This window comes from Neolamprologus brichardi, chromosome 18 (assembly GCF_056152115.1).
Source record: "Neolamprologus brichardi isolate AB-2024 chromosome 18, ASM5615211v1, whole genome shotgun sequence".
NCBI classification, from domain to species: Eukaryota; Metazoa; Chordata; class Actinopteri; order Cichliformes; family Cichlidae; genus Neolamprologus; species Neolamprologus brichardi.
Window position 1 is genome coordinate 17,891,802 of NC_142121.1, and position 23,280 is coordinate 17,915,081.

Genomic DNA, 23,280 nt, shown 5'->3' on the forward strand with positions numbered 1-23,280 from the left:
ACTTCTACCGCGCAGCAATTCACTTTGTATATGTGAACTTTGACCCGGTGTTCTCTCTGAACTGCTGATGATTTTAATGCTATGACCCTTCAGCTTTATTCGTATATAAACTGTTCTGTGACCTAATCTATGATACAGCCTCTGCCTGCTGAAAATTTACATTGTGATCATCGCATTTCAAAGCTCAGTACTACACTTTAAAATGTGTCCAGCTGCATGACTGACAGTAACAGAAATATACTTACTTGATGTCCAACTCTAATTCTCCGAGTTACTGTGCAGATTTTCCAAACAAGACCAGCAAACCAACAGTTTACATAAAATCAGCTCCACCACAGCCAAATAACTTATTAAACCCTTAGTTGTTTGTGTAGTAGTAATAATCTTATTATAATTATTTTGCAGACGCTGTTTCAGATAGTTTAGTTTGTGGTGCTGTTGAGCTTATCTTTGTTGCATTCTGAGCTTTTTTCCAAGGCTCTGTTCATCCAGCTTCTACGGAGGAACTTAGACTAAATATTAACAGTTTAAACTACAGACTAGAAGAGAACAATCTAATGTTCGGATGTCTTACGTCTTAGGTGCACATAAGAAACTGGCAGGCAAACCTCAAACGTTTAATTTACTCAAGTTTAAGGCGCTTGAATTTTCTAACACTATTTAACTTCTACGCTGTTTTTCACAAGGAAAATTTATCTGATGGCGACAGCTACTTTGCAGTGGCTCCACATACAAAACATGCAAACAGATTGTAAAGCATAGACGTTTTTGCGAAGCAACTGAAAAGCCCTGCATCACATTAAAAAAGCCTACGTTTCACCTCAGATTTGCGTCATTACAATAAATCAGCAACAAAAATTCAGAAAAAATGATAAATTGAAATTGAAATTAACTGAGAGTCGCTCTGTACTTAAGTTACTTTGTAGATTAGAGAAATATCTTGTGCAGTAGCCACACAGTACAGAAGGGTTCCAAACTCAGCTTAGTTAATTGCCCACAAAGAGTAAACTAGAGTAAACTAGTAAAGTAAAAAGCTCATATCCCTCCTGCTTCTTGAAAACCGTGCCAGATTACAAGTGGTAACATTTCCCATTATTTTTCTTTTCTTATTTAATAAGCAACCTTGAGATCACAAAAGAAAAATAACTGCAAAACTATGTCTCAGTTTTTCCACATTCATCAATATTATCCTTACACTAAAGTTTACAGATCACAGTGGGAGGACACCTGGCCATAGTGATTTATTTTAAATCTTTCTGATTCAAACAACTAGTGTAGATCTAATAATACTTTAAACTATAGACGTTTTCATCCCCACTAACTTCACTGCAGCTGTCCATGGGAGCCTTTAAGAGGGCCACTTCTGTGCCCTGGACCACATGTTTGACACCACTGGCCTATAGTTTACTGGGTTTATTTAGGCAAGTGTAACACTTACTTTTCTTTGAATGAATGCTGTCAGACTAAACTAAACCTGCCAAACGTGGTGTTTGTATGCGAGAAGGTCCAACAGCGCCACCTAATGGAGCTATCGAGAAGCGCGCGTGGCCATGGTCGGAAGTGCAGAAGCGCAAGAAGTCGCACATCAGAACTCAAAGCGAAGAAAAATGCTCAGTTTGGAGTTGTTCTGGTAAAACAGGAGAACTCTCTTGAGGTGAACGTGGACTTTTTTTATTCACCGTTACCGGTTTAAACCAGCGCTGAGTGTGAAACCGACGTCTCTGCCGTGTGTTGACGTAGTTAAGCCTCGACACAATCAGGAAGTCCGGGGATTTTTTTTCCGTTGTTGAAACAAAAAAAGTTGAATGGATAGTCGATAGACCACCTTTTATCGATTAATAATAAGGTGTCAGCTTATTTAACTTCTATAATTTATTCGCTGTTGTGTTTTAATCCACCACGACGAGATTATTAAAATAATCTTCAGTCGTTACCACCTGGATTTTCACTTTGCGGGGGAGAGGGATGGATGCTCCTCACCTCACTGAAGATGAAATGGCAGAGATAAAGAAAGACGTGAGTATTATACTTCAGGCACGCTCTGGCTTCCTAACAGATGCCAGATCAATCTGATAAGGGGAGCCATGTGGAAACAGATTTACTGCTAAATATATATTTATGCTTTGCTTAGCGCTATAGGCCTATTAAAAGGAGGAAATGCCCCCACCACACCCTCTTTGTGCCCTCACCATTTCCACTTTCTGTAGGATTTAACAGCAGGACAATAAGATGGACGTTTAGGGCACATCTGGACACCCAGCTTACTTTGTATGTGCCACAGAGAGAGCAGATCCAGGCCTGCTGTAGTCTTTGATTTGGGGGAAGGTGGGGGGGGGGGGGGGGGGGGGGTGAACCCTGGACTGTGTGTTTCTTGTTCGTTGACACCTCACTTTGCCCTCTTTTCATCTGCCCTCCATGACTTCCTGTGGCTCTCCAGGTGCTGACCAGATTGCGGCACTACCTCTGCGATAAAATCAGAGCAGATCGCCACCTGGACTATCTGCGCTCTCGCAGGATCCTGACGCGAGATGACGCAGAAGAGATCAGCTGCAGGACTACGCAGACCAAGAGGACGGCCGTGCTGCTGGACATACTGGCTGAGAACCCCCGCGGCCTGGATGCCTTGATCGAGTCGATCCGGGAGATGCGCTCGCAAAATTTTATCATCACTAAAATCACAGACGAGGTGCAGAAGGCCAAAAATGAGAAGATCGAGTCCCTCAGAGGTTAATACGTCAATTTCTAAAATAGTTGTGTGTGTGTGTGTGTGTGTAATGCAAAAAAGTGCTTAATGCGTTTGTTCTTTATGCCTTACAACTGTTCCCCTATTTTCCCCCCTCTTCTATTACTCAGCAGCAGGAGCTTCCAGTTCCTCATCTGACTCCACTTTCAGCACTCCAACCTCAACCAGCGACCTCCCGTCAACATTTTCAAACAATTCCACCTTGCTCTTTCACCCGGACAGTGAGAAAAGCCCTTCCAACTCAGATGTGGGCACCTCACTCGATCTGCTGTCTTCGCAAAAAGCTGGAGACTCCTCCGTGGCTTGCGCCAGCATCGCCACGCCTTCCACGACTTCATCCAGCCTCCCGAAGCCCGGAGACCCCGGGGCGCCTCCTCTGCCGGACGAGGTAATGGTCGAGTCCCCCTCCAGCATAGATGCTGGAGCGCCGGGGTGCACTAGCAGTGGAGGCGATCCAAACTTCCAGCCCCTCCGGTCGCGCTCCCTCACGCCAACTTCAACTAGGAGCATCTTTTAGGAGCATATCTCAATAAGACAGTTCTCAACCGGTTAAAAAGACAACCACAACACTCACTCTCTCTTTTTCAGTGATATTCGTGCCTTCAATGAGGCAGTTGGTGAGAAATTGCTGCACATGGGCATATACTGTATACTACCACTATATTAGCTAACTTTTAGAATGAAAATGGGGGCATTTTCTCATCAGCTAGGCTGGGATAACTTTTAAAGATTGTTTTTTTTGTTTTTCAAATGGTGCCAATTTGTTACCAAACCAAACCCTAGGGTATGGAGATTGCCTAGTTTAAAATGGAAAATATGACTAAAATGAGACAACGGTGCCATCAAAGAAGAAAGAGGAAATCTGCGCGTGCATCAGATGCATTTCTAACGCGGTTAGATTTCCAGCGTGATGTGTCAGGAGTGAAGAAAATGTGACTCACCTTCTCTAACCTCTCCTACTCCCCTTCTGTGACAGGAGGTGTGATTTTTCTGATGAGCTGTAAAGGCCGAATGCAGTTTCTATGTTGTACACACTTGAACGACTACTTGAGCATATATATCCATGTGTGTGCGTATAAAGAGCCAGTCTTGGAGCAGAACTCCAGCTCATGTTTTTCTGTTGTTTGTTTTCATGTGTGTGCATTAAGTCATCAAGAATTTGCTTCATGTTTTTGTCACTACAATAGTCTTGAATTAGTAAACATAGTTTCAGTGACATCCTATTTCTTTCTTTATTCACTGGTCATGTAATAATAAAACTAAAAGTTGTTCACATATGAACTGGGCTTGTGTTTCTTTTTTCCTTTTTTCATTGTGTGGTTGATTTCCTGCAGTGATTATGAAAAATCAAAATGTTAGAGTGCCGATAATTGTTAAAATAGGGCATCATCTGTCGAGGTCAAAATGAAGTTAGTGACAGGCCTCCAACGTCTAAATGTGTCGTCAGCTTCTGGGTGCGCAGACGTGCTTTTTTTTTTACTTCTGGAAAAAACTGGAAAAGCTACAAGTGGCGCAGAGGAATGACAGTCATTGTGGTGACGGCTGCAGTGCTGACTGTATCACCTGGTTTTTCACACACCGCTGAGAAGCCCTGAGTGTTAGACTGGGTGAACTTTGGGTCGCTGGTGCTCGGCGAACGCTAACAGGTATTTAATTTATTATCATAATTATATGTAGAGTGAAGTTTAACACATGTAGTTAGCATCTGATTTTAAAATATATATAATTATATAATAACATCCAATATAAGCAGCTACCTTTTTTTTATTAAGCAAAAATATGTGTAGTAATTGTTTTCACACACCTCTCAAATCTGTACATTTCTCTGGTACTGATGCTCCCTGTTGCAGGAAGCCCTATGAGCTAAAATGGGTCAGTGTGTGCTAACCACACAGCTGTGGTTTTGTAGTGTGTTGTGGCTCAGTGTTGCATAATTAGTATGTATTGAAGTATAACAATTAAACTATAAAGAAGAGAATAGTAGCAGTGTACACAGGCTGGAGAACCAGTTAGATCAGGATGACTGGAATGGCCAGATGCTTTCTTTATCTATTAAACATTTCTGATGCAGGTGTCACAAAGCTGCCTTCAGCCTAATGGAGGACTCCAAGCAGCTTTTGGCTGCCAGGTCAGAGGAGAGTCAGCGAAACGGCTGCTGCAGCTTAGATACAAAGACGGTGGAGGATTTCCGACGGAGGCTCAAATACTTCTTCATGAATCCCTGCGAGAAGTACAGAGCCAGGGGTCGGAAACCATGGAAACTGACGATACAAATATTAAAAATTGCAATCACTACTATCCAGGTAATCCTTTAGTTACGTGTGAATGTGTACAGAGGTCGGGAGCTACTTGTTTTTTTTACCTGTGACACTTTCTTTCTCCCCCTGTTTCCAAACAGTTGGTGTCTTTTGGACTGAGTAATGAAATGATGGTGACTTTCAAGGATGAAAATTTGATGACATTCAGGAATCTGTTTCTCAAAGGATACAAGGATCACCGGCACGGAAGCCTTTCCCTTTATACCAAAAGAGATGTGAATGAGCACATTCACTACATTATCAACAGGGTACTGAAACCTTTGTTTAATCACGTGGCATCTTCTATTTAATTCTAATTTCACACCATTAAAAGATGTTTTCTGTTTTCTCTTTGTCTGTTTTTTCAGTATACCAATCTCCAAAACCTGACTGTAGGTAATCTTGCATATGAGCTCATTAATGGCGACTACACTCCTCTGACTTTGTGTCAAGTGTTTTATAGAAACGGCACCATCGATCCTGAAAACGACACCTTTGATATTGATCCGCATATTGATAAAGGTACAAAAACATAAAGTAGCTGCAACACTGTTTAGGTCAATGCTTAATATTCCGTGCAAGATATATTTATTGAAGCTGATTCATGGCAAGAATGGAAAATAATCACACTGTGCGCTTGTGACGTGAAAAGAGGAAGCTTGTTCTACTCTTCACAGGGATTCGTGCTTCATCGTTCCTCTGCTAAATAATACAAACTGAAATAACTTCTGAACACATTTTCTCCACCACAGATTGTATTTCCATACATCCTATGCAATCATTGAGCAACAACACTCTGGCAACGCATCCCAACTTCTCTTTGGATTTCAGAAGGTGGCTAAACTAAAAATATTGGTTTCATGTCCAATGATAAGAGTGTTGGCTGCTAATATATGTTTGTGTGTCCAGGCTGCTATCTGTGAACATCTACCTAACTCTGAAAAGCATCAATCTGCAGACTGTGCGGCACCACGAGCTACCAGACTGTTATGACTTCCACATAGTGGTTGGTGACACTATCTGAAAAGTGGCACAATCTCAAAGATATATTTTCTATAATATTTTAGGAGATTTTACAAGCTCAGTGACGAACCATCCTTTGTTTTTACACAGATCGTTTTTGACAATCGTGCACACAGCGGAAAGATAAAGGTTGATATTGAAAATGATGTTAGAATTTATGAATGCAGTGACTGGAACGTGGAAGGCACATGTGAGTAGAAATAGTACTGAGAGACACCAGGAAGCAAAATATTTGTTAGTGTTAGTCAAACGCCAGCAGGGGGCACAGTAACACTTTTCTACTTTTCATAATACAGCTGTGTTCAGACTCATAGGCATGAATGTCATGGTCATTTTGTGCTTTTAATGATTTCTTTGAGGTGTTCTTTTTCCAGTGTCGAATGATTAAAAAAGGAAATTGGATACAAAAGGGGTTTTTTTTGGATTAGGTCAAAAGTATAATAAAAAGTGCAGAAAGTTCTACAATGTCTTTCAACTCAGCAAGTCTGTTAACTTCATGTTTGTGACTATGGCTGACTAAAGCTGGAGCATAAAAAGGATTGGTTTGACAGCCCTCATTGGACTGACCAATACTCAGACCAATGGAAAAGTCCAAGGAATTGTAGATTTACACAGGTTATGAAGCTGTGTTGGAGCCATTTCTAAACAAGTGCAGATTCCAGGATCATTAGTTCAAACAGCAGTATGTTAGTAAAGTTATTTAACATGTCACCACTTTGCCATGGTCTGGAGGAAGACCCAAAACTGTCACCCACATATAACTGTTAATGGATAATTGTTAGGATGTTCATGAACCACTCAAGCCTACTATGAACTGGAAACTGCTGGGACACCAGAGTCACTGTCCAGAGTGATGTGAGTTTTACATCAGTATGTACTGAGAGGGTGTTGACCAAGAAAGAAGCTACTGTTCCCAAATCAACACATTTAAGAAAACCCAAATGCATTCTGGAGAAAAGTTTCAGATGTTCAGACCAGATAGACTGACTTATTTGGCCACAGTGGTGAGGGGTAAGTTTAGAGGAATAAAGGTGAAGCTTTCAAACCCAAGAACAGTGTACCAACTGTTTTTCCTGCCACTGGTACTGGTACATTGTACAAAATGGGTAGAATAATTATAATGATGGAGAAGCACATCCAAATTCTTCAACGTCGCCTCAAATCGACAGGTAGATGGTTGAAACTTGGGCACAGTTAGGTGTTTCAAAAGGACAAACACATCAAACTGGTTTTGGAATGGATAATATAGATGATAATTTCATTTCTCATTAGAAATTTTTGGACTATGTTTGAAAGCTGAGCCCATGTCATGAAACCAACCAATTCAAATGAACCCTACCAATTCTGCAAATATGGTCGCATATCCAGCCAGAATTACACGAGAAGCTTGTTGATGGCTAACAAAAGCATTTATTTGAGGTGCAACTCACTGAAGGACATTTAAACAAATATTAGTGGGGGTGTATATACATGTTTGAGCTGCTATGTCTAACTTTGACCCTATGTGGATTTGAGAAAATCCAATGTAAATCCAATGTCGTACGCTGTACAATCGCTCCACCCTGGAAAACAAACAGTTCAATCAAATCACTAAAAACCCCAAATTACTATGACATTCATGCCCATATTGAGTGTACGTAATCTTTTGATTGCAACTGTACCTGCATGATCCAAGAAATGACAAAGGTTATGTCTCAGTTTTATAGACACAGAGCCCCAAAATATTAACACCTGACCTCAAATATTCTAGCTGGGAAGAACGATTATCTCCTGTTGTCGTTTGATTCTGTGGTCATCCTCGCCTGTTTCGCCTCTCTCATCCTCTGCCTACGATCTGTCGTCCATGGCATCCAGCTCCAGTTTGTAAGTATCACCACACAAATACTTTTAGCATCTGGCTCAGTTAAGACACTAAACAGCACCCAAGGCAGGCCATAATTATAGTTGATGAGGTCAATCAAGTAATGTTCTCTATACTTTTGGTGAGGAGCTTTACATACTGGTAACATGATGTCGTTTTTAAGAAGAGCACATATAATTTTGTGAAAAACTCTTGAGCCACCTTTCATTTCTTTATATTTTGCTGGGAAAATGGGACATAGGTGCAGAGATTTATGGAAACATGCAAACATGTTGGCATGACCACCTTTATTCTTCTGTCTATCAAGATGATTTGACACTACCACTTATTTTCAGTCCAGTCCTTCTGTAATTTGGCATAACTCTTGATAGCCATGCTTCAACCTAAGACTGTTTCTGATGAGGCTAGATGCACTTTCAGATATTGTTCTTCAGCTCTAGATAGTTTTTAGGCATGCCACTTCTTTTCTTTTCCCGTTTCCTCAGATTTTTTTAAGGATACACTGCACACCATAAAGAGATATTCCAAATTATGGCATAATAGCTCTTTAGAAATCACCTTGTTATTGCAAAAATATATTTTATGCCCGTTATCTTTGTCATTTTTTGTAAATTCAACTTATGAAATGGGAACAATTGATGTGTGACATGTTTTAACAGACTGCCAATATGTGTAGACCCAAAAACATAGTCGGGTGACTCAAGATTTTTGCACAGTATTGCTTTATAGTATTAGCTAATAGACTAAGCATGTTAAAATGTGCCTGTTACTACTGCCTGTAGTAACATCTCATTAGCTGACTTGTTTGACAGTCTGTTTGTTTGATAAATTTCTCATATGTAGGAGTTCAGCATATTTTTCAGTGCCTACTACAATAAAACTGTGTCCTGGTCAGACCGCATGGAGTTTGTGAATGGCTGGTACATCCTCATTATTGTCAGTGACATAATGACCATCACTGGATCAGTGCTGAAAATTGGAATACAAACAAAGGTTTTTTCTTTTTTTCTTTTAGAAATCAGTGAATATTTTCTAAATGGTCTGAAATCAGTATGTAAAAACACATATACTTGGCCAATAAACACGATTCTGATTCTGATGTAAAGGGTTGCAGAATTATCAAATTTATCAGTAGTATTTTTTTTCTTTTGCAGTTCTTAACAAACTATGACGTCTGCAGTATCTTGCTGGGAACAGCCACGATGCTTGTCTGGGTTGGTGTGATTCGTTACCTGAGTTTCTTCAAGAAGTACAATGTAAGACTTTCCTAACAGTGCCTAACAAAAATTACTTTATACAAAAAGAGCAAATGCATTTCCAGAGGGACTGGCATTTTTTTCTTCTTCTTTTTGTTTTAGATCTTAATCTTAACCTTGAGGGCGGCATTGCCCAATGTGTTTCGATTCTGCGTCTGTGCAGCCATAATCTACCTCGGGTACTGTTTCTGTGGCTGGATCGTCCTTGGACCTTACCACGACAAAGTATAAACACTTTAATTCATATTACAGCACAAACATTAGGGTGATCTGTTCCGACATGATTTCCAGAAACATGATGTCAGAATGTTAATCGTTATTTAAACATTGTTTTACAGTTCAGAACACTGGCTAAAGTGACAGAGTGCCTCTTCTCTCTCCTCAATGGTGATGATATGTTTTCCACCTTTCTGAGGATGAGAGACAAAACCTACATGGTGTGGCTCTTCAGCAGACTCTACCTCTATTCCTTCATCTCTATCTTCATCTACATGGTGCTCAGTCTGTTCATTGCTCTCATCACTGACACGTACGAAACCATCAAGGTCAGTCCGAGCCACCTTGATATTTGATATCTTGCAGGGATGTAATTTACAGTTGAATATGAGCATATTTTATTTATTTATTTATGTATTTATTCTTATAATGGTTCTTTTTTCAGCATCATCAGAAAGACAAGGAGCCAGTGTCCCAGCTTCAGGCCTTCATTGCAGAGTGCATAGATCAGCCTGAGTCTGGACGATACCAGATTACTGACGAGTCGACCTGCTGCATGTTTTCAAGTGGTTGCTTTGGATAACAGGGTGTAGTGTCATCTTTTTGCCAAGTGTGAGCAACGAGTTGCCCTCATGTGACTGCAAAATGCCCCACAGGGTCCTGAGAGTCTGTATAGAGCCTTTGTTAACACTATTGGGTGATAGTGATGGAATATCTTCCAACTTAAACAGATGTACTTTTACTTGAGTTTTGACTTTTTTAGAACTAGTAAATTAGCAAAGTTCCTATGTTAAGGACATGCTGTAAACTGGAGCACTTGGAGGAAATCCACACAGGGAGAACATGCAAAGTCCAACAGGGGGTACAAACCCAGAACCTTCTCACTGTGAGGAAACCATGCTAAAAGATGCAACTCTCAAATAAACTTCACAACTTAAATGCAAAGTAAAGTGAAAGTGAATTTCCTGAAACGTAATTGCTTTTCATCTCTTTATTTTGTGCTGAGCACAGGTTTTTTTTGTCAGCAATACAGAAGCATATCCTATGACCTGTATAAATTACTTTGTGTATTTTTGCTATGCTTGTATTTTTTCTTTTGCACAAAATGTCAAATTGAGCACCTTATTTGGATAATAAAGCTTGAATTTCAGTACTGAGAGCTTCTTAGGATCCGTCATGTCCCTTCTGGATATATTTCAGCGCACCTTTAGCCATAACAGTGGCACCTATTTTAAATTTAATCTGACTTTTTTCTCACAAACATGGTCAGCAAAATATCTGAAAATAAAACATTTGTTTCAGCTGAATTAATTTTACCTCACAGCACTTATGACATGTACCAATGATGTCTCTGAACCAATCATAGCACAGAAGCAGCTCTTTTAAAGTCATCAGTGACCTTAAGATCAGCAGATCTTAGCTCTGTTTGATCTCACTGCTGCTTTCAACACTGATGATCAGGACATTTCAACTCAAAGACTTTATGATCCAGTTGATTTAACAGGTTCCGATTCTTGATTGGGTCTCATTGTATTGTACCTAAAGGCTAGAGTTGTTTTTTTTTTGTTTCAAATATTTGATTTAGATCTGCATAAATGAACATTCAATCAGGAGTTCTACAAGGGTCTGTCCTTGGCCCATTACTCTTTAACCTTTACATGCTCCTGCTTGGTATTACCATAGAGAATAATAATATATCCTATCATTCTTATGCAAATGATACTGATGTGCCTACCTTGTTCCACTGATGATTTAACCCCTGTACATAACCTAATAAGCTTCTCTGATGACATTAACTACTGGATGTCTACAAACCTTTTGAACAGAGCTGAACAGAGACAAGACAGAAATATTTGTTGTTGGTCTAGAAAGTCAGAGACAGAATTTTTTTTTTTTTACACTAATCATCTCTTTTGTGAGTAAGTTGAGAATCTTTGCATTATTTTTGGACAATGATCTTAGTTTTGATAATCATATTAATAAGGTTATCAGAAGTGCTTTCTGTCACATATCAAAAGTTAGAAAATTCTCAAACTGGCTCAGGGAAATTGGTCCTTATAGTCAAATAAAGAAGTTTAGACTAGTGAAACACATTATCTTCTATTTCAAGCACAATGAGTCTATGTGTAATGACAATTAATTTGGCAGCTCTATATAAATAAAGCTGTCAAAACAGGCTTTATGTGTAGTAATACCTCCTGCAGCCACAGGGGGCGCGGCAGTGACATTTATGACACCTGACTGTGGCACCTGACGGCATTTCTCATTTGCATAATGTACACCCAATGCACGGCCCTCATACTGGTTGCCTAACAACGGTGCCACCAATAACAATGCAGTTTGATTGGACGACAGCGGAGGAATAGACTTCAAAAAAAAAATACAAACGCCGCAGCAGCCAGAGTCTGCCCATTAACCTGTGGAGGTATTTGCTGGGCTGTGTCGGGAGTTTTGATACTTATTGCCGCTGTTGACAGGATGTCGACTGGAGTCTACACCGGAGTTGGAGGTGTTTTCAGGGAAGGAGTGTATTAACCGTGCCAGCAGCAGCACGGAGGTAAACTGTTGGATTTAGTTGACCCGTTTCACGCCCTTGAGTGAGTATCTTTGTAGTGTTGTCATGTTAGCATGGCTATTATCTTGTTGGCTAACTAACATCACGGGGGAGAAACACGGCATGTGTGAACGTTATTTATGCTTAGCAGCGTTAAGCTTCTAAGGTATTTCTCTATAGCCATGTAGAGGTCTAGCAAACGACACAGCAAAGTAAGCAAGCATGTTTGCTGGACTACGTACGTTTAAGCAGCTCCTGACCTTAAGCATTGAGTGTGTCACGTCGTAGCACGTCTGACTTTATCGCCTCCCCAGTGTGTGTATTTCTAGATAAAAGCTGTGTAAGCTCTCTGCTACATTAGATAAACTGGGAAGAGTTGGCTTGTGAGGCAGCAGACATTTCCCATGATTGGTGGTTGCGTCCAACCGTTTTAACACGCCCCAGCTTTTCAGTGCGCCGTTTTTTCTTTTTATTCATCAACACAATGAACCTGTACCTGAATGCAAGTCACGGCGGTAAAGCTGTGGGAGTGGCCCCTTTAGTTTAGTGTGTGGTTCAGCCTGTTTCACCGAGCATGTCAGTGATTAAAGTTAAAAAACAAACACGTAGAACAAATGAGTCTGTCAGATTTACTCTCTGTAATGGATTCTCTTATTTTTATCTCTGTAATCCTTTGGTTTGAGGCTCAGATCATCTTACAGCCCAGCAGTTTGGATGCCAGTAACCAATAGGAGCACCCTCCTAAAACCCATTTGAATCCCCCTCCAAACCGGCACACATCTGACAGTTAATCCTGTGAGGATGAAGCTTCGGCTCAGATTATCTGTTGCTGGTCTGTCTCATGACTTGATGCTCTGTTGCAGCGCTCTGTTCCAGTGCTGTCCTCTGATCCACAACCCCCGGCTGCTTAATCCATCTCCCTGGTGACAACTTATGACCTCGTGTCCTCGTGTCCTGATGTGTTGGTGATATGGGAGAGTGGTGGACAACTGAGGCATCGATGGGTAAGTGTGTGTGTGTGTGTGTGTGTGTGTGTGTGTGCTGAAACGATGCATTTGATAGAGCGCTTCAAGAATAGCAAGTCCCATTAGCTTTAGAGGTGACCCACATTTTTGTTCTCATTTCTCATCTGCAACCTAATTCAAGCCTCTCTTTAGAGGAAGAGAGCAGTAGATGTAATGTTTCCACAGTTTCAATATTTTTCCCTTTCTTTGTTCTGTGTTTGCAGAAAACTATGAGATATCCAGCATATCACATGTTACGATGTCACCCTCGAGACAGAACAACTTTGTGTCATCGTACTTGTTTCCCTTGGCAAAAAGCTCCTACAGTGTAATAAGTGCCTTTTGCACAGAGGATAACATTCTTCAGTGCATTTCATACATCAATCAGGTATGGAAGGCCCTAGGTTTATTATTATTATTATTATTATTATTATTATTGATTGTTATTATTACTACTTGAAGTGTTTGGTTTATATGGAAACGTTTTATTGTCTCCAAAAAGATAACCCCTAGACAAGGACATACTTTTAATTTCCATCCCCCCACAGGAGCTCTCCTCACTGGGCCTCTCCTCTACGTATATTGAGGCCACCTCACCAGAGGGGACTGGCCTGAATGCAGTGCCGGCTCTGAATGCCATGTATGAGCTGCTACAGATTCACAGGCGAACTATGAGCTCTGTAGAAGGGCTTGAGAAAGAGCAGCTAAAGAAATCCAGCACCATGGAGCTTATGCAGACGAGCAATACCAGACTCAAGGCATGTATAACCGCTGATCTTTCTGTTAATGTACTTCCAAGAGAGAAAGTGTCTCTTTCGTTTCTCTGTGGAGCCAACATTTTATTTCTTCAGGCTATAATCTGCGTACAGATGTCTTGGAGTAAAGGTGGAGTAATGCAGTGTCACATTTTGTCACCTCTTAGAGATATGAAAGCATGGTAGTGTGTATACACTATGAATATCCCCACTGAACATTGTCAGTCAAGCAAAGACAGACCTTTTAGAGCTGTGTGCTGGGAGGTCTTGACGTGCTTCCTGTCACTTTGATGGTATCTGGTTGTGATGCATAGTCCCTGTTTTTGTTTGTTTGTTTTGTTTTTTTCTAAACATGCTGCTAGAAAAAATAAAAGTCATTTGATTCACATAGAATTTCATTTTATTATTATTCATTTATAGTGTATTTTTTAGTTTATTTGATTATTTAATTTGATTTATAGAAAATCTTCAGACGGCATATAACAGTTTTACGTCATGTATCATGTGTTTCCTTCCAGGATCAGTTGGAACTGTCAATAAGGGAGAAATCTGGTCTGCATGAAATGGAGAGGCAGCTGCAACTGAAAATTAAGACTTTGCAGAGCTGCTTAAAAACAGAAAAGGATGAGGTAAAGCTTCTTCTCACACTGTGGTTTTGTTACTAATACTAGTTATTTCAGGATGCAAAAACCTGACAGCTTGTAAATAATCAATTATTTCTGGACAGGTCCAGAAGCTCCAAAGTATCATTGCTAGCCGTGCCTCTCAGTACAGTCATGATGCCAAAAGAAAAGAGAGAGAAGCTGCAAAGCTCAAAGAGCGCCTCAGCCAGCTGCTGGTTGACAGAAAGGATAAGAAACTAGGTAAATGTGCTTAACTTAAACAAACAATGATTTGCATAATTTTCTGTCAGTTCTGTTGGATTTTCTCTTTTTCCTCAAATAGCTATCGATGTACTGAATTGCTTGGGACGGTCAGATGGGAAAAGGGGTCACTGGAAGACTGCAAAAGCAACAGCCAGGTATTTTGAAAGTGAAATTCATTTAACCATGGAAACTGAAAAATGTGTAATATTATTTACATAAACTGATCTGTCATTGATTTCTGCAGCCACGAGGGTGAGATGTACAAGTCTTTGCTCAGTGACTACGAGGCAAGTCAGAAGTCTTTGATGCTGGAGAACGCTGAGCTTAAGAAAGTCCTCCAGCAGATGAAGAAGGAGATGATTCATATCCTGAGTCCACGCAGTTCTTCTGGCAGAGGAGCCACTGCTGATGACAGCCAGGAGCAGGTATTTGACACACACACACACCTCTGGTAGATGGGTTTGAAAAGATTGATGGTTCTCTTATGGGGAGGAAACCATCCAGATGGTGAATCATGAACTTCATATGTACATTAATGTGTCAGGGGAAAAAATATCAGATGATATTTTAGATTGAAAGTTTGGTACTGGCTATAATATTTATCCTTGCAAGGTGTCACAATAATGTGATGGTATCTATTCACAACTTTTACAGGCCTACCTTATGAATAAAAGTCTTACTATAAAACTAAAAATTGTTTAATCAGTGACCCAGTAAATTGTTTTGTGTTGGGTTGTTTTGTTTTGTTTTGGGTTTTTTTACCCATATTATTAGTCCTTTATTTATCCAGGTAAAAAATCTCATTGAGATTAAAAATCTCATTTCCAAGAGAGACCTGGCATCATGGCAACAAAAGTCACATACCACATAGGTATATAACATTTAAAACAAATACAATATCCCATACCAACATGTGTAAAATATACAATAACAGATCAAATTAAGAGTACATTAAAAACAATCACACTGAGTAAAAGAGCTGTTCTCTCGTTCCTTTAAGACAGACTTAAACTCTCCCAAGGTAACCAATTCTGATAATTTCAGTTCCTTCTGCAGATTATTGCAGGAAGTAGGGGCAGCGTATTTAAAAGCCTTTTCCCCCAATTCTGTTCTGATTTTTGGGACAATCAATTGTATGATATTGTGCGAACGAAGGCTGTATTGGTTGTGGTTTTTACACATAAACACATAAATAAGATGGAACCAGCCCATAAATAGCTCATGCACTGAAATTACCAGGTTGTTATGTTTAAATCATTTTGGACTTTGCTTTTTGGACAGTAAACCAAAACATAAAAGAAGAAGAGGACTTTTATTGCTGTTACAAAACTCAGGTGTACCTATGCCTCCAACGGGGGGGGGGGGGGGGGGGGGGGGGGGGGGGGGTGTATAAGAGCTGGGTCTTGTTTCCTCAGGAGTAGGTTTAATTCAGAATTGCAAAAGGCGGGTACTTTCTTGTCACTGCATAGCTTGTTAGTCCAGAAAGCTGTTCAGGGCTTTGTTGTAAATTACTTTAGATCATTAGAGGTGGGAATCACCACACCCCACAATACGATATTATCACAATATTATTGTGAATTTTTTTTTTTTTTTAAACACTATACTGTATGTTGCTATCAGTCTGCAGTCGGATAGGGTCAAGTTGGTAATCACATGCAATATGTTCCTGATGAGACAGAAACTGTGATTGTCAAAAATATCACTTCTGATCCTGTCTATAGAAAGTCACATTTAACAGAAATTCACATTTAACTATTACATTTCCATTGGCAGCTGGTTGAGTCAAATTCTCTCGAGTTGTGCTCACTGACAAAGCCTCATTCAGACTGATGGAAACAAGGTAGCAGTTAGTCTGCATTTATAAATTAGACGGCATTTATTGTCTCCTAGAGTGATTTCAGTCAATCAAGTCAGACGGCAACTGTTTGTAGAAAGGTTACCTCGTATAAGTTGAGATGAGCCCCCTTATTCATAGCATTTTCATTTATTTAAAATGTCGATATTTGCTGTCACTGTATCGATACAATATCGCCATAGAAAATTTATGTTCCTACATACGTACGCACATATGGTAGTGACAAGAATCCCTGAGAGTACAACAAGGAATGAGACGCCACCTTGTGGTGTTACTTGTTGTTGAAGTAGAATATTTAACAAAGCAGACCAATACGTTGTCTTACGCAACCTTGCCAAATGGACTCAGCCAATACACCAATAGATCATACCTGTAAGCGAAAGTGGTACAATGCTTTAGTCTTGTTACCATATTAAATGGTTGCTTTTGTTTGTTTTTTGCATAGAGATACTTTCAAAATACAAAGAGCACTAAAACTGGTCCATAAATGTTTACCAGAGGATTAGAAATGACATGTCTGAAGTTCAGATCTCCTGATTTCCTCCTTTTAAGCCCACTATATTGTTTTGGCTGTTTTGCAGCATCATGATTCAGATGGGGAGGAGAAATCAGGAGACACCAGCAGAGAAACTCTGGATCAGTCCTGTGAGCATGCCAGGGAGCAGCTAACAAACAGCATCCGTCAGCAGTGGAGGAAGCTGAGGAACCATGTGGAGAAATTAGACAGCCAAGGTAGATTCGGCTTGGACACAATGGCACAACTTTAAACATTTTTCATCTGCAAAACCTTTCTTTTGTAGCTGAATGTGTCATGCCTGGAAAGAAACAAAAATTATCAGCTTATCCATTTGGTTTTTGTTTGTCAAGTCTCTCAAGTGCAGAATCAGCTGGAGTCTAATAAAGAGATGATTCCTCTGGAAACCCACGAGGATGAGATGGAGAGGATGAGGTGTGAAGTCCAGCAGTGCAAAGAGTTCATTCATGCACAACAGCAGCTACTTCAGGTCAGCATCAGATGAGAGGCAGTCAGTGTGTTTACAAAGGGGAGGGACATGTGTGTGCACGGGTTATTACTATCTTGGTGGGGACCAAAATTCAGGTCCCCATGAGGTTGGAGGCATTTTTCACACTTAAAATGTGGTTTTACTGTCAAGGTTACAATTGGGTTAGGGTTAGGTTTAGGCTAAGGGTTAAGGTAAGTGGCTAGGGAAAGCATTATGTCAATGGGATGTCCCCACGAGGATGTTTCTGGCCTGTTAGTCAGTATCAAAAATGATTTAGGAACATTAAGAAATAATGTGGTATCAAAGGAATAACCACTCCTGCTTTTGCAGCAACAACTCAACACCTCGTTTGACGATGAGACTGCCGCTCTTCTTAATGACTGCTACACACTGGAGGAGAAGGAGCGTCTCAAAGAGGAATGGAGGCTCTTTGAAGAACAAAAGAGAAACTTCGAGAGGGAGAGAAAAAACTTCACCGAGGCTGCTATTCGTCTGGGCCGAGAGGTGCTGAAGGCTTCTGATTTGGTCCCGTAGTTAAATTGAGCACACATTGTGATGGTGGTGGTGCATTTATTTCTTTGGAATCATTTTTTTTTATTTCGACAGAAAAAGGCCTTCGAAGAGGATCGCGCTTCATGGCTCAAGAATCAGTTTTTGAATTTGACTCCCTTTACAGACCGAAGGAGATGCTCCTCATCAGATGGTCACAGTGCCTTATCAGTTAGTAAGTTGGTGCAATTTAAATTAAGGTGCTTTCTGGAGTGGGCGGTTGAATGACGTAGCCTCTCAGTGGTTAAATGTTTTACCTTCTAACGTGGCTAAAATTGGGCACAATTGCAACCTCATTTCTGAAAAAAAGTTGGGATGCTGTGTAAATGCAAAGAATTAATTAATTTTTTTATTCCAGATTTTTATTCAGGGTAGAAACAATGACATAGAAAGCATCAAATGTTTTAAAATGGACAATTGTAAGAAGAATATTCACTCATTTTGAAATTCGATGCCATTAACTCGTCTCAAAAGTTCAGACGGGGCCGTGTTTACCACTGAGCAGCATCCCCTCTTCTTTCTATCAATCGTCCATAAAATCTTACGAGAGAACAGTTTTCTGCTTTGCCACAGTCCATTTAAAAGCGTTTTAATCCATAGCAGATGTCAGCATTTCTCGATCGTGTGCAGATATGGTCTCTTCTTTACATGATGGAGCTTCCACCTGTATTTGTGGGCAGCACAGCAAACTGTGAGAGATTTCTGGAAGTTTTCCTGAGCCCGTGCAGTGACTTCCATGACAGAATCGTATCTAATTTTCATACAGTGCTGCCTGAGAACCCAAAGATCAGACATCCAGTGTTTTCAGCCTTGTCCCTAGCACACAGAGATTTCCCCAGATTCCTCCAATCTTTTCGATCTCATTTACTGTAGATGATGACATATTCATGGTCTTTGCAATGTTATTTTAAGGAACACTATTCTGAATTTTGTGAACCCATTTCCATCTTTCCTTTCTAGAAACTCAGCCTCTCTAAGATGCACTTTTTCTTTTCTTTTTTAAAATGCACTCCATCATATTTCTGTTACTAACTAACCGATTTACTTACGAAATGTTCCTCCTGCTGTTCTTTAGTACCTCCTACTGTTCCAATCTGTTGTGGCCTCTGTCTGAGCTATGAAATGTGTCACTCCCATCAAATTTAAAATGAACCAATATTTCCCCCCCTCAGTTTAAACACTGGATCTGTTTCCTATGTTCTATTGTGAATACAATTTATGAGCTATCCAAATCATTGCACGGCTCCACAATATCACATCGCCAAGTCAGTCTTGTTTATTCAGTACCATCTGCTTGGGGACATCAGTGTGAAAACTACAAAAACTTGGTGTAAGAGAAAGACTAACAAATAATCATTTTCTAATACTGCATATGAACACCTAATGCATTACCAGAAAACTGTTGTCCTTAAAACACGGTCTGTATTGCAGGAAGTGAGCCAGAGATCAGAATGTCTTCAGTGAAAGCTCAGCTGGCCAAATCATCTACCTACACAACGTTCTCCACTCCCAGATCTTCACAAAGTGCTGCTGTGCCATCAACTCCTGAACTTTACCGGACACTCCGCTTAATACCAGAAAGCAGGTATTAGTGAGTTACTAGATAACTGTTTTCAGGGATGGCATTTTATTCATGCAGTGAAATGCTCTGCACGATATTAAATGTGAATGTCTTAACAACAGATGCATGAGTCAGTGAGGATAAGAGACTCTTACTTAGTGTATATATTTTTCTCTTTTTAGTTCCTCCAGACATTCAAATCGAGGACTCTGGCAAGAGTGTAGCACCATTGAAGATGGAGATAATCGGGTCAAGGCAAAAAACGGAGGTCGATGCAGTGACTTGAGTATTTTCTCTATGGGTGAAGATGAGAACAGCCTCAGTTAAAGAACTTTTAAGTGCCTTTTTTGTTTTTATCTCTGCAACAAAGTTTAGTTTAAATCTGTGGCTGAAATCCATCAGCTCTGAACAATCATTTTTCAGTGGATGTGCACAGACAATTCACCAAAGCTTGATCACACAAGAAAGCACTTTAAGTCTGCCATAGCTCATTTCTTTACTGACAGTTCAGATATTAAGCTGTGTTTCAAGCAAGGGTACCAAGCAATGATAAGAGTTTGTTGTAGCCAGAAATTCTTTTCTACCTGTTGATTGTACTGAAATTACCTTTTATGTTTACATAATCTATAAGTATAAATTATGACTTGAAGTATGCATTGCATTAACATTAGATCGATTAGATCTGCTCTCAAGAAGTAATAACAATAAAGTTTTTTTTTTAAATATAATTAAATAAGTTTCCCTTTCATTTGTCGCCCCCTGGTGGATTGAATTGGGAGTTGCAATTAAAAGTGTGAACAACCGGAATCCGGATATCGTCATCTTTGCTTTTGTCTCAGCAGCAACCAGCAGAGACGTGTTTCCCTCCGCCCAGCGTTTTATTTCAATCACAGAAAAGTCATAAAAATGTCGGGTTCATCCAACCTGGTGACCATGAAAAAGGTGGTACAGCAGCTTCGTTTTGAGGCGAGCATAAACAGAGTTAAGGTAAGTAAAAGTGACTTTTTTTTCCTGACAATTAACGGAAAAATCTGCGAACAGCGCTAGCTGTTGCTGGATGCTAGCACCGTGATGCTAATTTGGCCGAGAGTATCTGTGAAGCAGGGCGTTGTTTGTACCGAGGGGGAAGTGTTGGAAGTTTCGCGCTGCTTGTAATCATAAAACAACGCCCGAGTAACATAAGATGATGACGACACGATAGCTGTAGTTGGTTACGAATTTAACGAAGCGATTTAAGATCAAATGTTGAAACTGTAGCTTAGCAATATTTTCTCCCCCCTCCACCACCCCCAGTGTAGCTAATGTTTTACTTGACAAAATAATTATTCAAAGTAAGGTACTAGATGGCAAATTTCTTAAACTTACAGACCAGGGAAACGCCATGTATGAGACGGATGTATTATTTTGTTTAAATTTTTGTAAACTAAGTGTAGTGGGCATTCCTTTTTGAATTCATATTTATGTTACTAATTATTATGTTATAAGATTTGAATAGGTAACTTGACATAAGCACATAATTGATAAATAATGACAATGATCGTTTTTATTAGCTACTTATGCAAATTCAAACACTGAACGTTTTTTCCAAATACTGTCTATAACGACATTCAAACAACCTAAAAGACTGGATTCAGTCATGGTTGGAGAAGATGTGCCTTGTTTACAGTTCCATGTAAATGAAGAGCATCTATTTTAAAAGAATTCCTGCATTTCCAGTTGTACCGCAAGCAAAATTGGACACCAAGGCTTCATCTCTGATATTGGTCGGGCTTAAAAAGTGCATTCTACAGTTTCCTTCTCAGTTGTGCAGTGGAGTATTATTAGCCTTGTTCACAGCAGTCTGCTTCACAAAGGCTTTACTGTGCTTACACTAAGCAAACCTCTGACCCTGATAATTGTGGTTTAAACTGGTGCAGTCCAGCTTTATTTATGGTCTATTCTAAAATCCACTGAGTTTTATTTTATGTGTGGGATTTTTATAAAAACATACTATTGGCGATTGTGTGTGTTCCTGTATTTTCAGGGGTAACTGGTAGAGCAGGTCATCTGCCAATCGGAAGATTGGTGGTTCAGCCCCTAGGTCCTCCAGTCTATATGGCAAACAGTCTTGGGCAAGATGCTAACCCCGATGTTTGATAGAAAGCACTTAAACCTTCCAATAATGGCTGAATGAGCCTTGTTATATAAAGCACTTTTACTGCTCAGGTAGAGTAGAAAAGCACTATATAAGATCCAGTCAATTTTCCATTCTTCCCAGCTCCAAAAAGCATCATACAGGTGACTGAGCAGTCATTCAAAAATATTGGGATGCACCTGCTCTAAATGACTTATGTACTTTTTCTTGTCTTCACCAGGTTTCTCAGGCAGCTGCAGATCTACAACAGTTTTGCATACAGAATGCTCTCCAAGACCCCCTGCTCACCGGTGTGTCATCCAGCACCAACCCTTTCAGGCCGCAGAAGGTCTGCTCCTTCTTGTGAAACCTCTGTGTCCATTGGTAAGTCAGCCACACTTTTGAATATGCACATACATGTTCTGTTGCTGAGCTACACATGCCGTCTTTACTGTGTATTCAGATTTCTTTCTTGAATTGAAAAACATCTGAGACTTGACAGTTACATTGACATTATTTTTAATAAATTGATCTAACACTTGTGATCGACAGGTGGATACTAAAAGAGTTGCTTTTTTTAATACTATGAAACCTTGTTTCAGTTTATACAAATACTGTTGCATTGTAAACCAGTAAAAATAGTCTGAATAAAATCTTCTCATCCTGAGCTGTTCAACCATTTAAAATGATTGTCTTTTCTTTTTTTCCCCTTTCTCTTGTTCTGTAGGCCTTCATTTTGATGCTACAGGGAAAAATTGACCTCAGCACTGCTCCTTATGCCAAGCCATTATACTGCCACGGGAATTCTCAAAAGTAGAACTCAATGGATTTAAAACAGGAAGAAGACTGGCTATTTTTAGATAAGGTAGAAGACAGGAGACGGTATTATTTTCCACGGCACAGTGTGATTTTTGACTCAATTATTGTGCCTTTTCTATTCTATTTTAGTCATCACTGTTCTCAACTTTTTTGTATTTAATGAATAAAATATTCTTTACTACTCAAGTTATTGCCATTATCTTTTTCTTGTTTCAAACAAAATCAGAATTCAGCAAATTGATATAGTTCCATATTATTGTCAAATGCAGCTAATATGAGAGAAATTAGTTTCATGTAGCCTTAGAGGCAACAGTTATGGAAACAGCTTGTGTATGAATCATTAAATGGACCAAAGGAAGAGTTTGGGTCAAAAGATGCTGCATTATACATGAAATTGGTAATGCAAGAAGTACTTTGATCTGTTTCTTGAGCCAAAATTAAAATGGGCACAGTGTAAAATTTCTAGCAACTCTATATTTTCGTGTTGTTTTTTATTTTTCAATTATTTTTTTTTGCAGTGTCCTAGGTCATGATCGGGACTCCAAACTGTGATATTTAAATGTGCATACACAGTTTATAGTGCATTAAATTTGACAGGATTTGTTTCCTGTATTCAGCTTACTGTACCATACCATCTTTATAAATAAAGCACTTTAAAATAAACCAGGGTCCACAAAGTGGTGTACATATACAAATAGCATAAGCAGAAAAAAAGTCAAAACATGTTAAGAATAGAGAATTACGGAAAAAACAGTCAACTTCTTAAAAAGTGCTAAAGGCTTCAGCAAATAAATGTTTTCTGAG

At 39.6% G+C, this 23,280-nt stretch overlaps 4 protein-coding genes across 6 annotated transcripts; all 4 read left to right on the plus strand.

Moving 5' to 3' along the window:
• The first annotated feature begins 1,545 nt into the window (after positions 1 to 1,545).
• Positions 1,546 to 4,020, plus strand: bcl10 (BCL10 immune signaling adaptor). Of its 2 annotated transcripts, none has more exons than XM_087831517.1 (3): positions 1,546 to 2,016; positions 2,438 to 2,726; positions 2,854 to 4,020. In XM_087831517.1, the coding sequence occupies exons 1-3, from the start codon at positions 1,966 to 1,968 to the stop codon at positions 3,258 to 3,260; spliced, it is 747 nt and encodes a 248-aa protein (XP_087687643.1). In that variant the 5' UTR covers positions 1,546 to 1,965; the 3' UTR covers positions 3,261 to 4,020. The 2 variants fall into 2 exon arrangements, with proteins under 2 accessions (XP_087687643.1, XP_087687644.1); XM_087831518.1 differs by having other exon boundaries at positions 2,857 to 4,020.
• Positions 4,021 to 4,284: 264 nt separating this feature from the next.
• mcoln3a (mucolipin TRP cation channel 3a) lies at positions 4,285 to 10,343 on the plus strand. Its single transcript, XM_087831516.1, has 13 exons — positions 4,285 to 4,389; positions 4,815 to 5,046; positions 5,142 to 5,309; positions 5,409 to 5,562; positions 5,793 to 5,874; positions 5,950 to 6,046; positions 6,154 to 6,253; positions 7,814 to 7,926; positions 8,768 to 8,917; positions 9,079 to 9,180; positions 9,283 to 9,405; positions 9,519 to 9,725; positions 9,842 to 10,343. The coding sequence occupies exons 2-13, from the start codon at positions 4,840 to 4,842 to the stop codon at positions 9,977 to 9,979; spliced, it is 1,641 nt and encodes a 546-aa protein (XP_087687642.1). The 5' UTR covers positions 4,285 to 4,389; positions 4,815 to 4,839; the 3' UTR covers positions 9,980 to 10,343.
• Positions 10,344 to 11,722: 1,379 nt separating this feature from the next.
• On the plus strand, positions 11,723 to 20,261 carry ssx2ipa (synovial sarcoma, X breakpoint 2 interacting protein a). Of its 2 annotated transcripts, none has more exons than XM_006792136.3 (14): positions 11,723 to 11,993; positions 12,814 to 12,954; positions 13,179 to 13,342; positions 13,503 to 13,712; positions 14,228 to 14,338; positions 14,437 to 14,572; positions 14,655 to 14,730; positions 14,820 to 15,000; positions 17,012 to 17,162; positions 17,298 to 17,434; positions 17,765 to 17,938; positions 18,041 to 18,158; positions 19,415 to 19,568; positions 19,727 to 20,261. In XM_006792136.3, the coding sequence occupies exons 2-14, from the start codon at positions 12,921 to 12,923 to the stop codon at positions 19,869 to 19,871; spliced, it is 1,791 nt and encodes a 596-aa protein (XP_006792199.2). In that variant the 5' UTR covers positions 11,723 to 11,993; positions 12,814 to 12,920; the 3' UTR covers positions 19,872 to 20,261. The 2 variants fall into 2 exon arrangements, with proteins under 2 accessions (XP_006792199.2, XP_006792201.2); XM_006792138.3 differs by having other exon boundaries at positions 11,723 to 11,953.
• An 88-nt stretch (positions 20,262 to 20,349) lies between these two features.
• LOC102785208 (guanine nucleotide-binding protein G(I)/G(S)/G(O) subunit gamma-5-like) lies at positions 20,350 to 22,662 on the plus strand. The gene is made up of 3 exons (XM_006792130.3): positions 20,350 to 20,531; positions 21,899 to 22,041; positions 22,385 to 22,662. Exons 1-2 carry the CDS (start codon positions 20,451 to 20,453, stop codon positions 22,022 to 22,024), a joined length of 207 nt encoding a protein of 68 aa, XP_006792193.1. The 5' UTR covers positions 20,350 to 20,450; the 3' UTR covers positions 22,025 to 22,041; positions 22,385 to 22,662.
• The last annotated feature ends 618 nt before the right edge of the window (positions 22,663 to 23,280 follow it).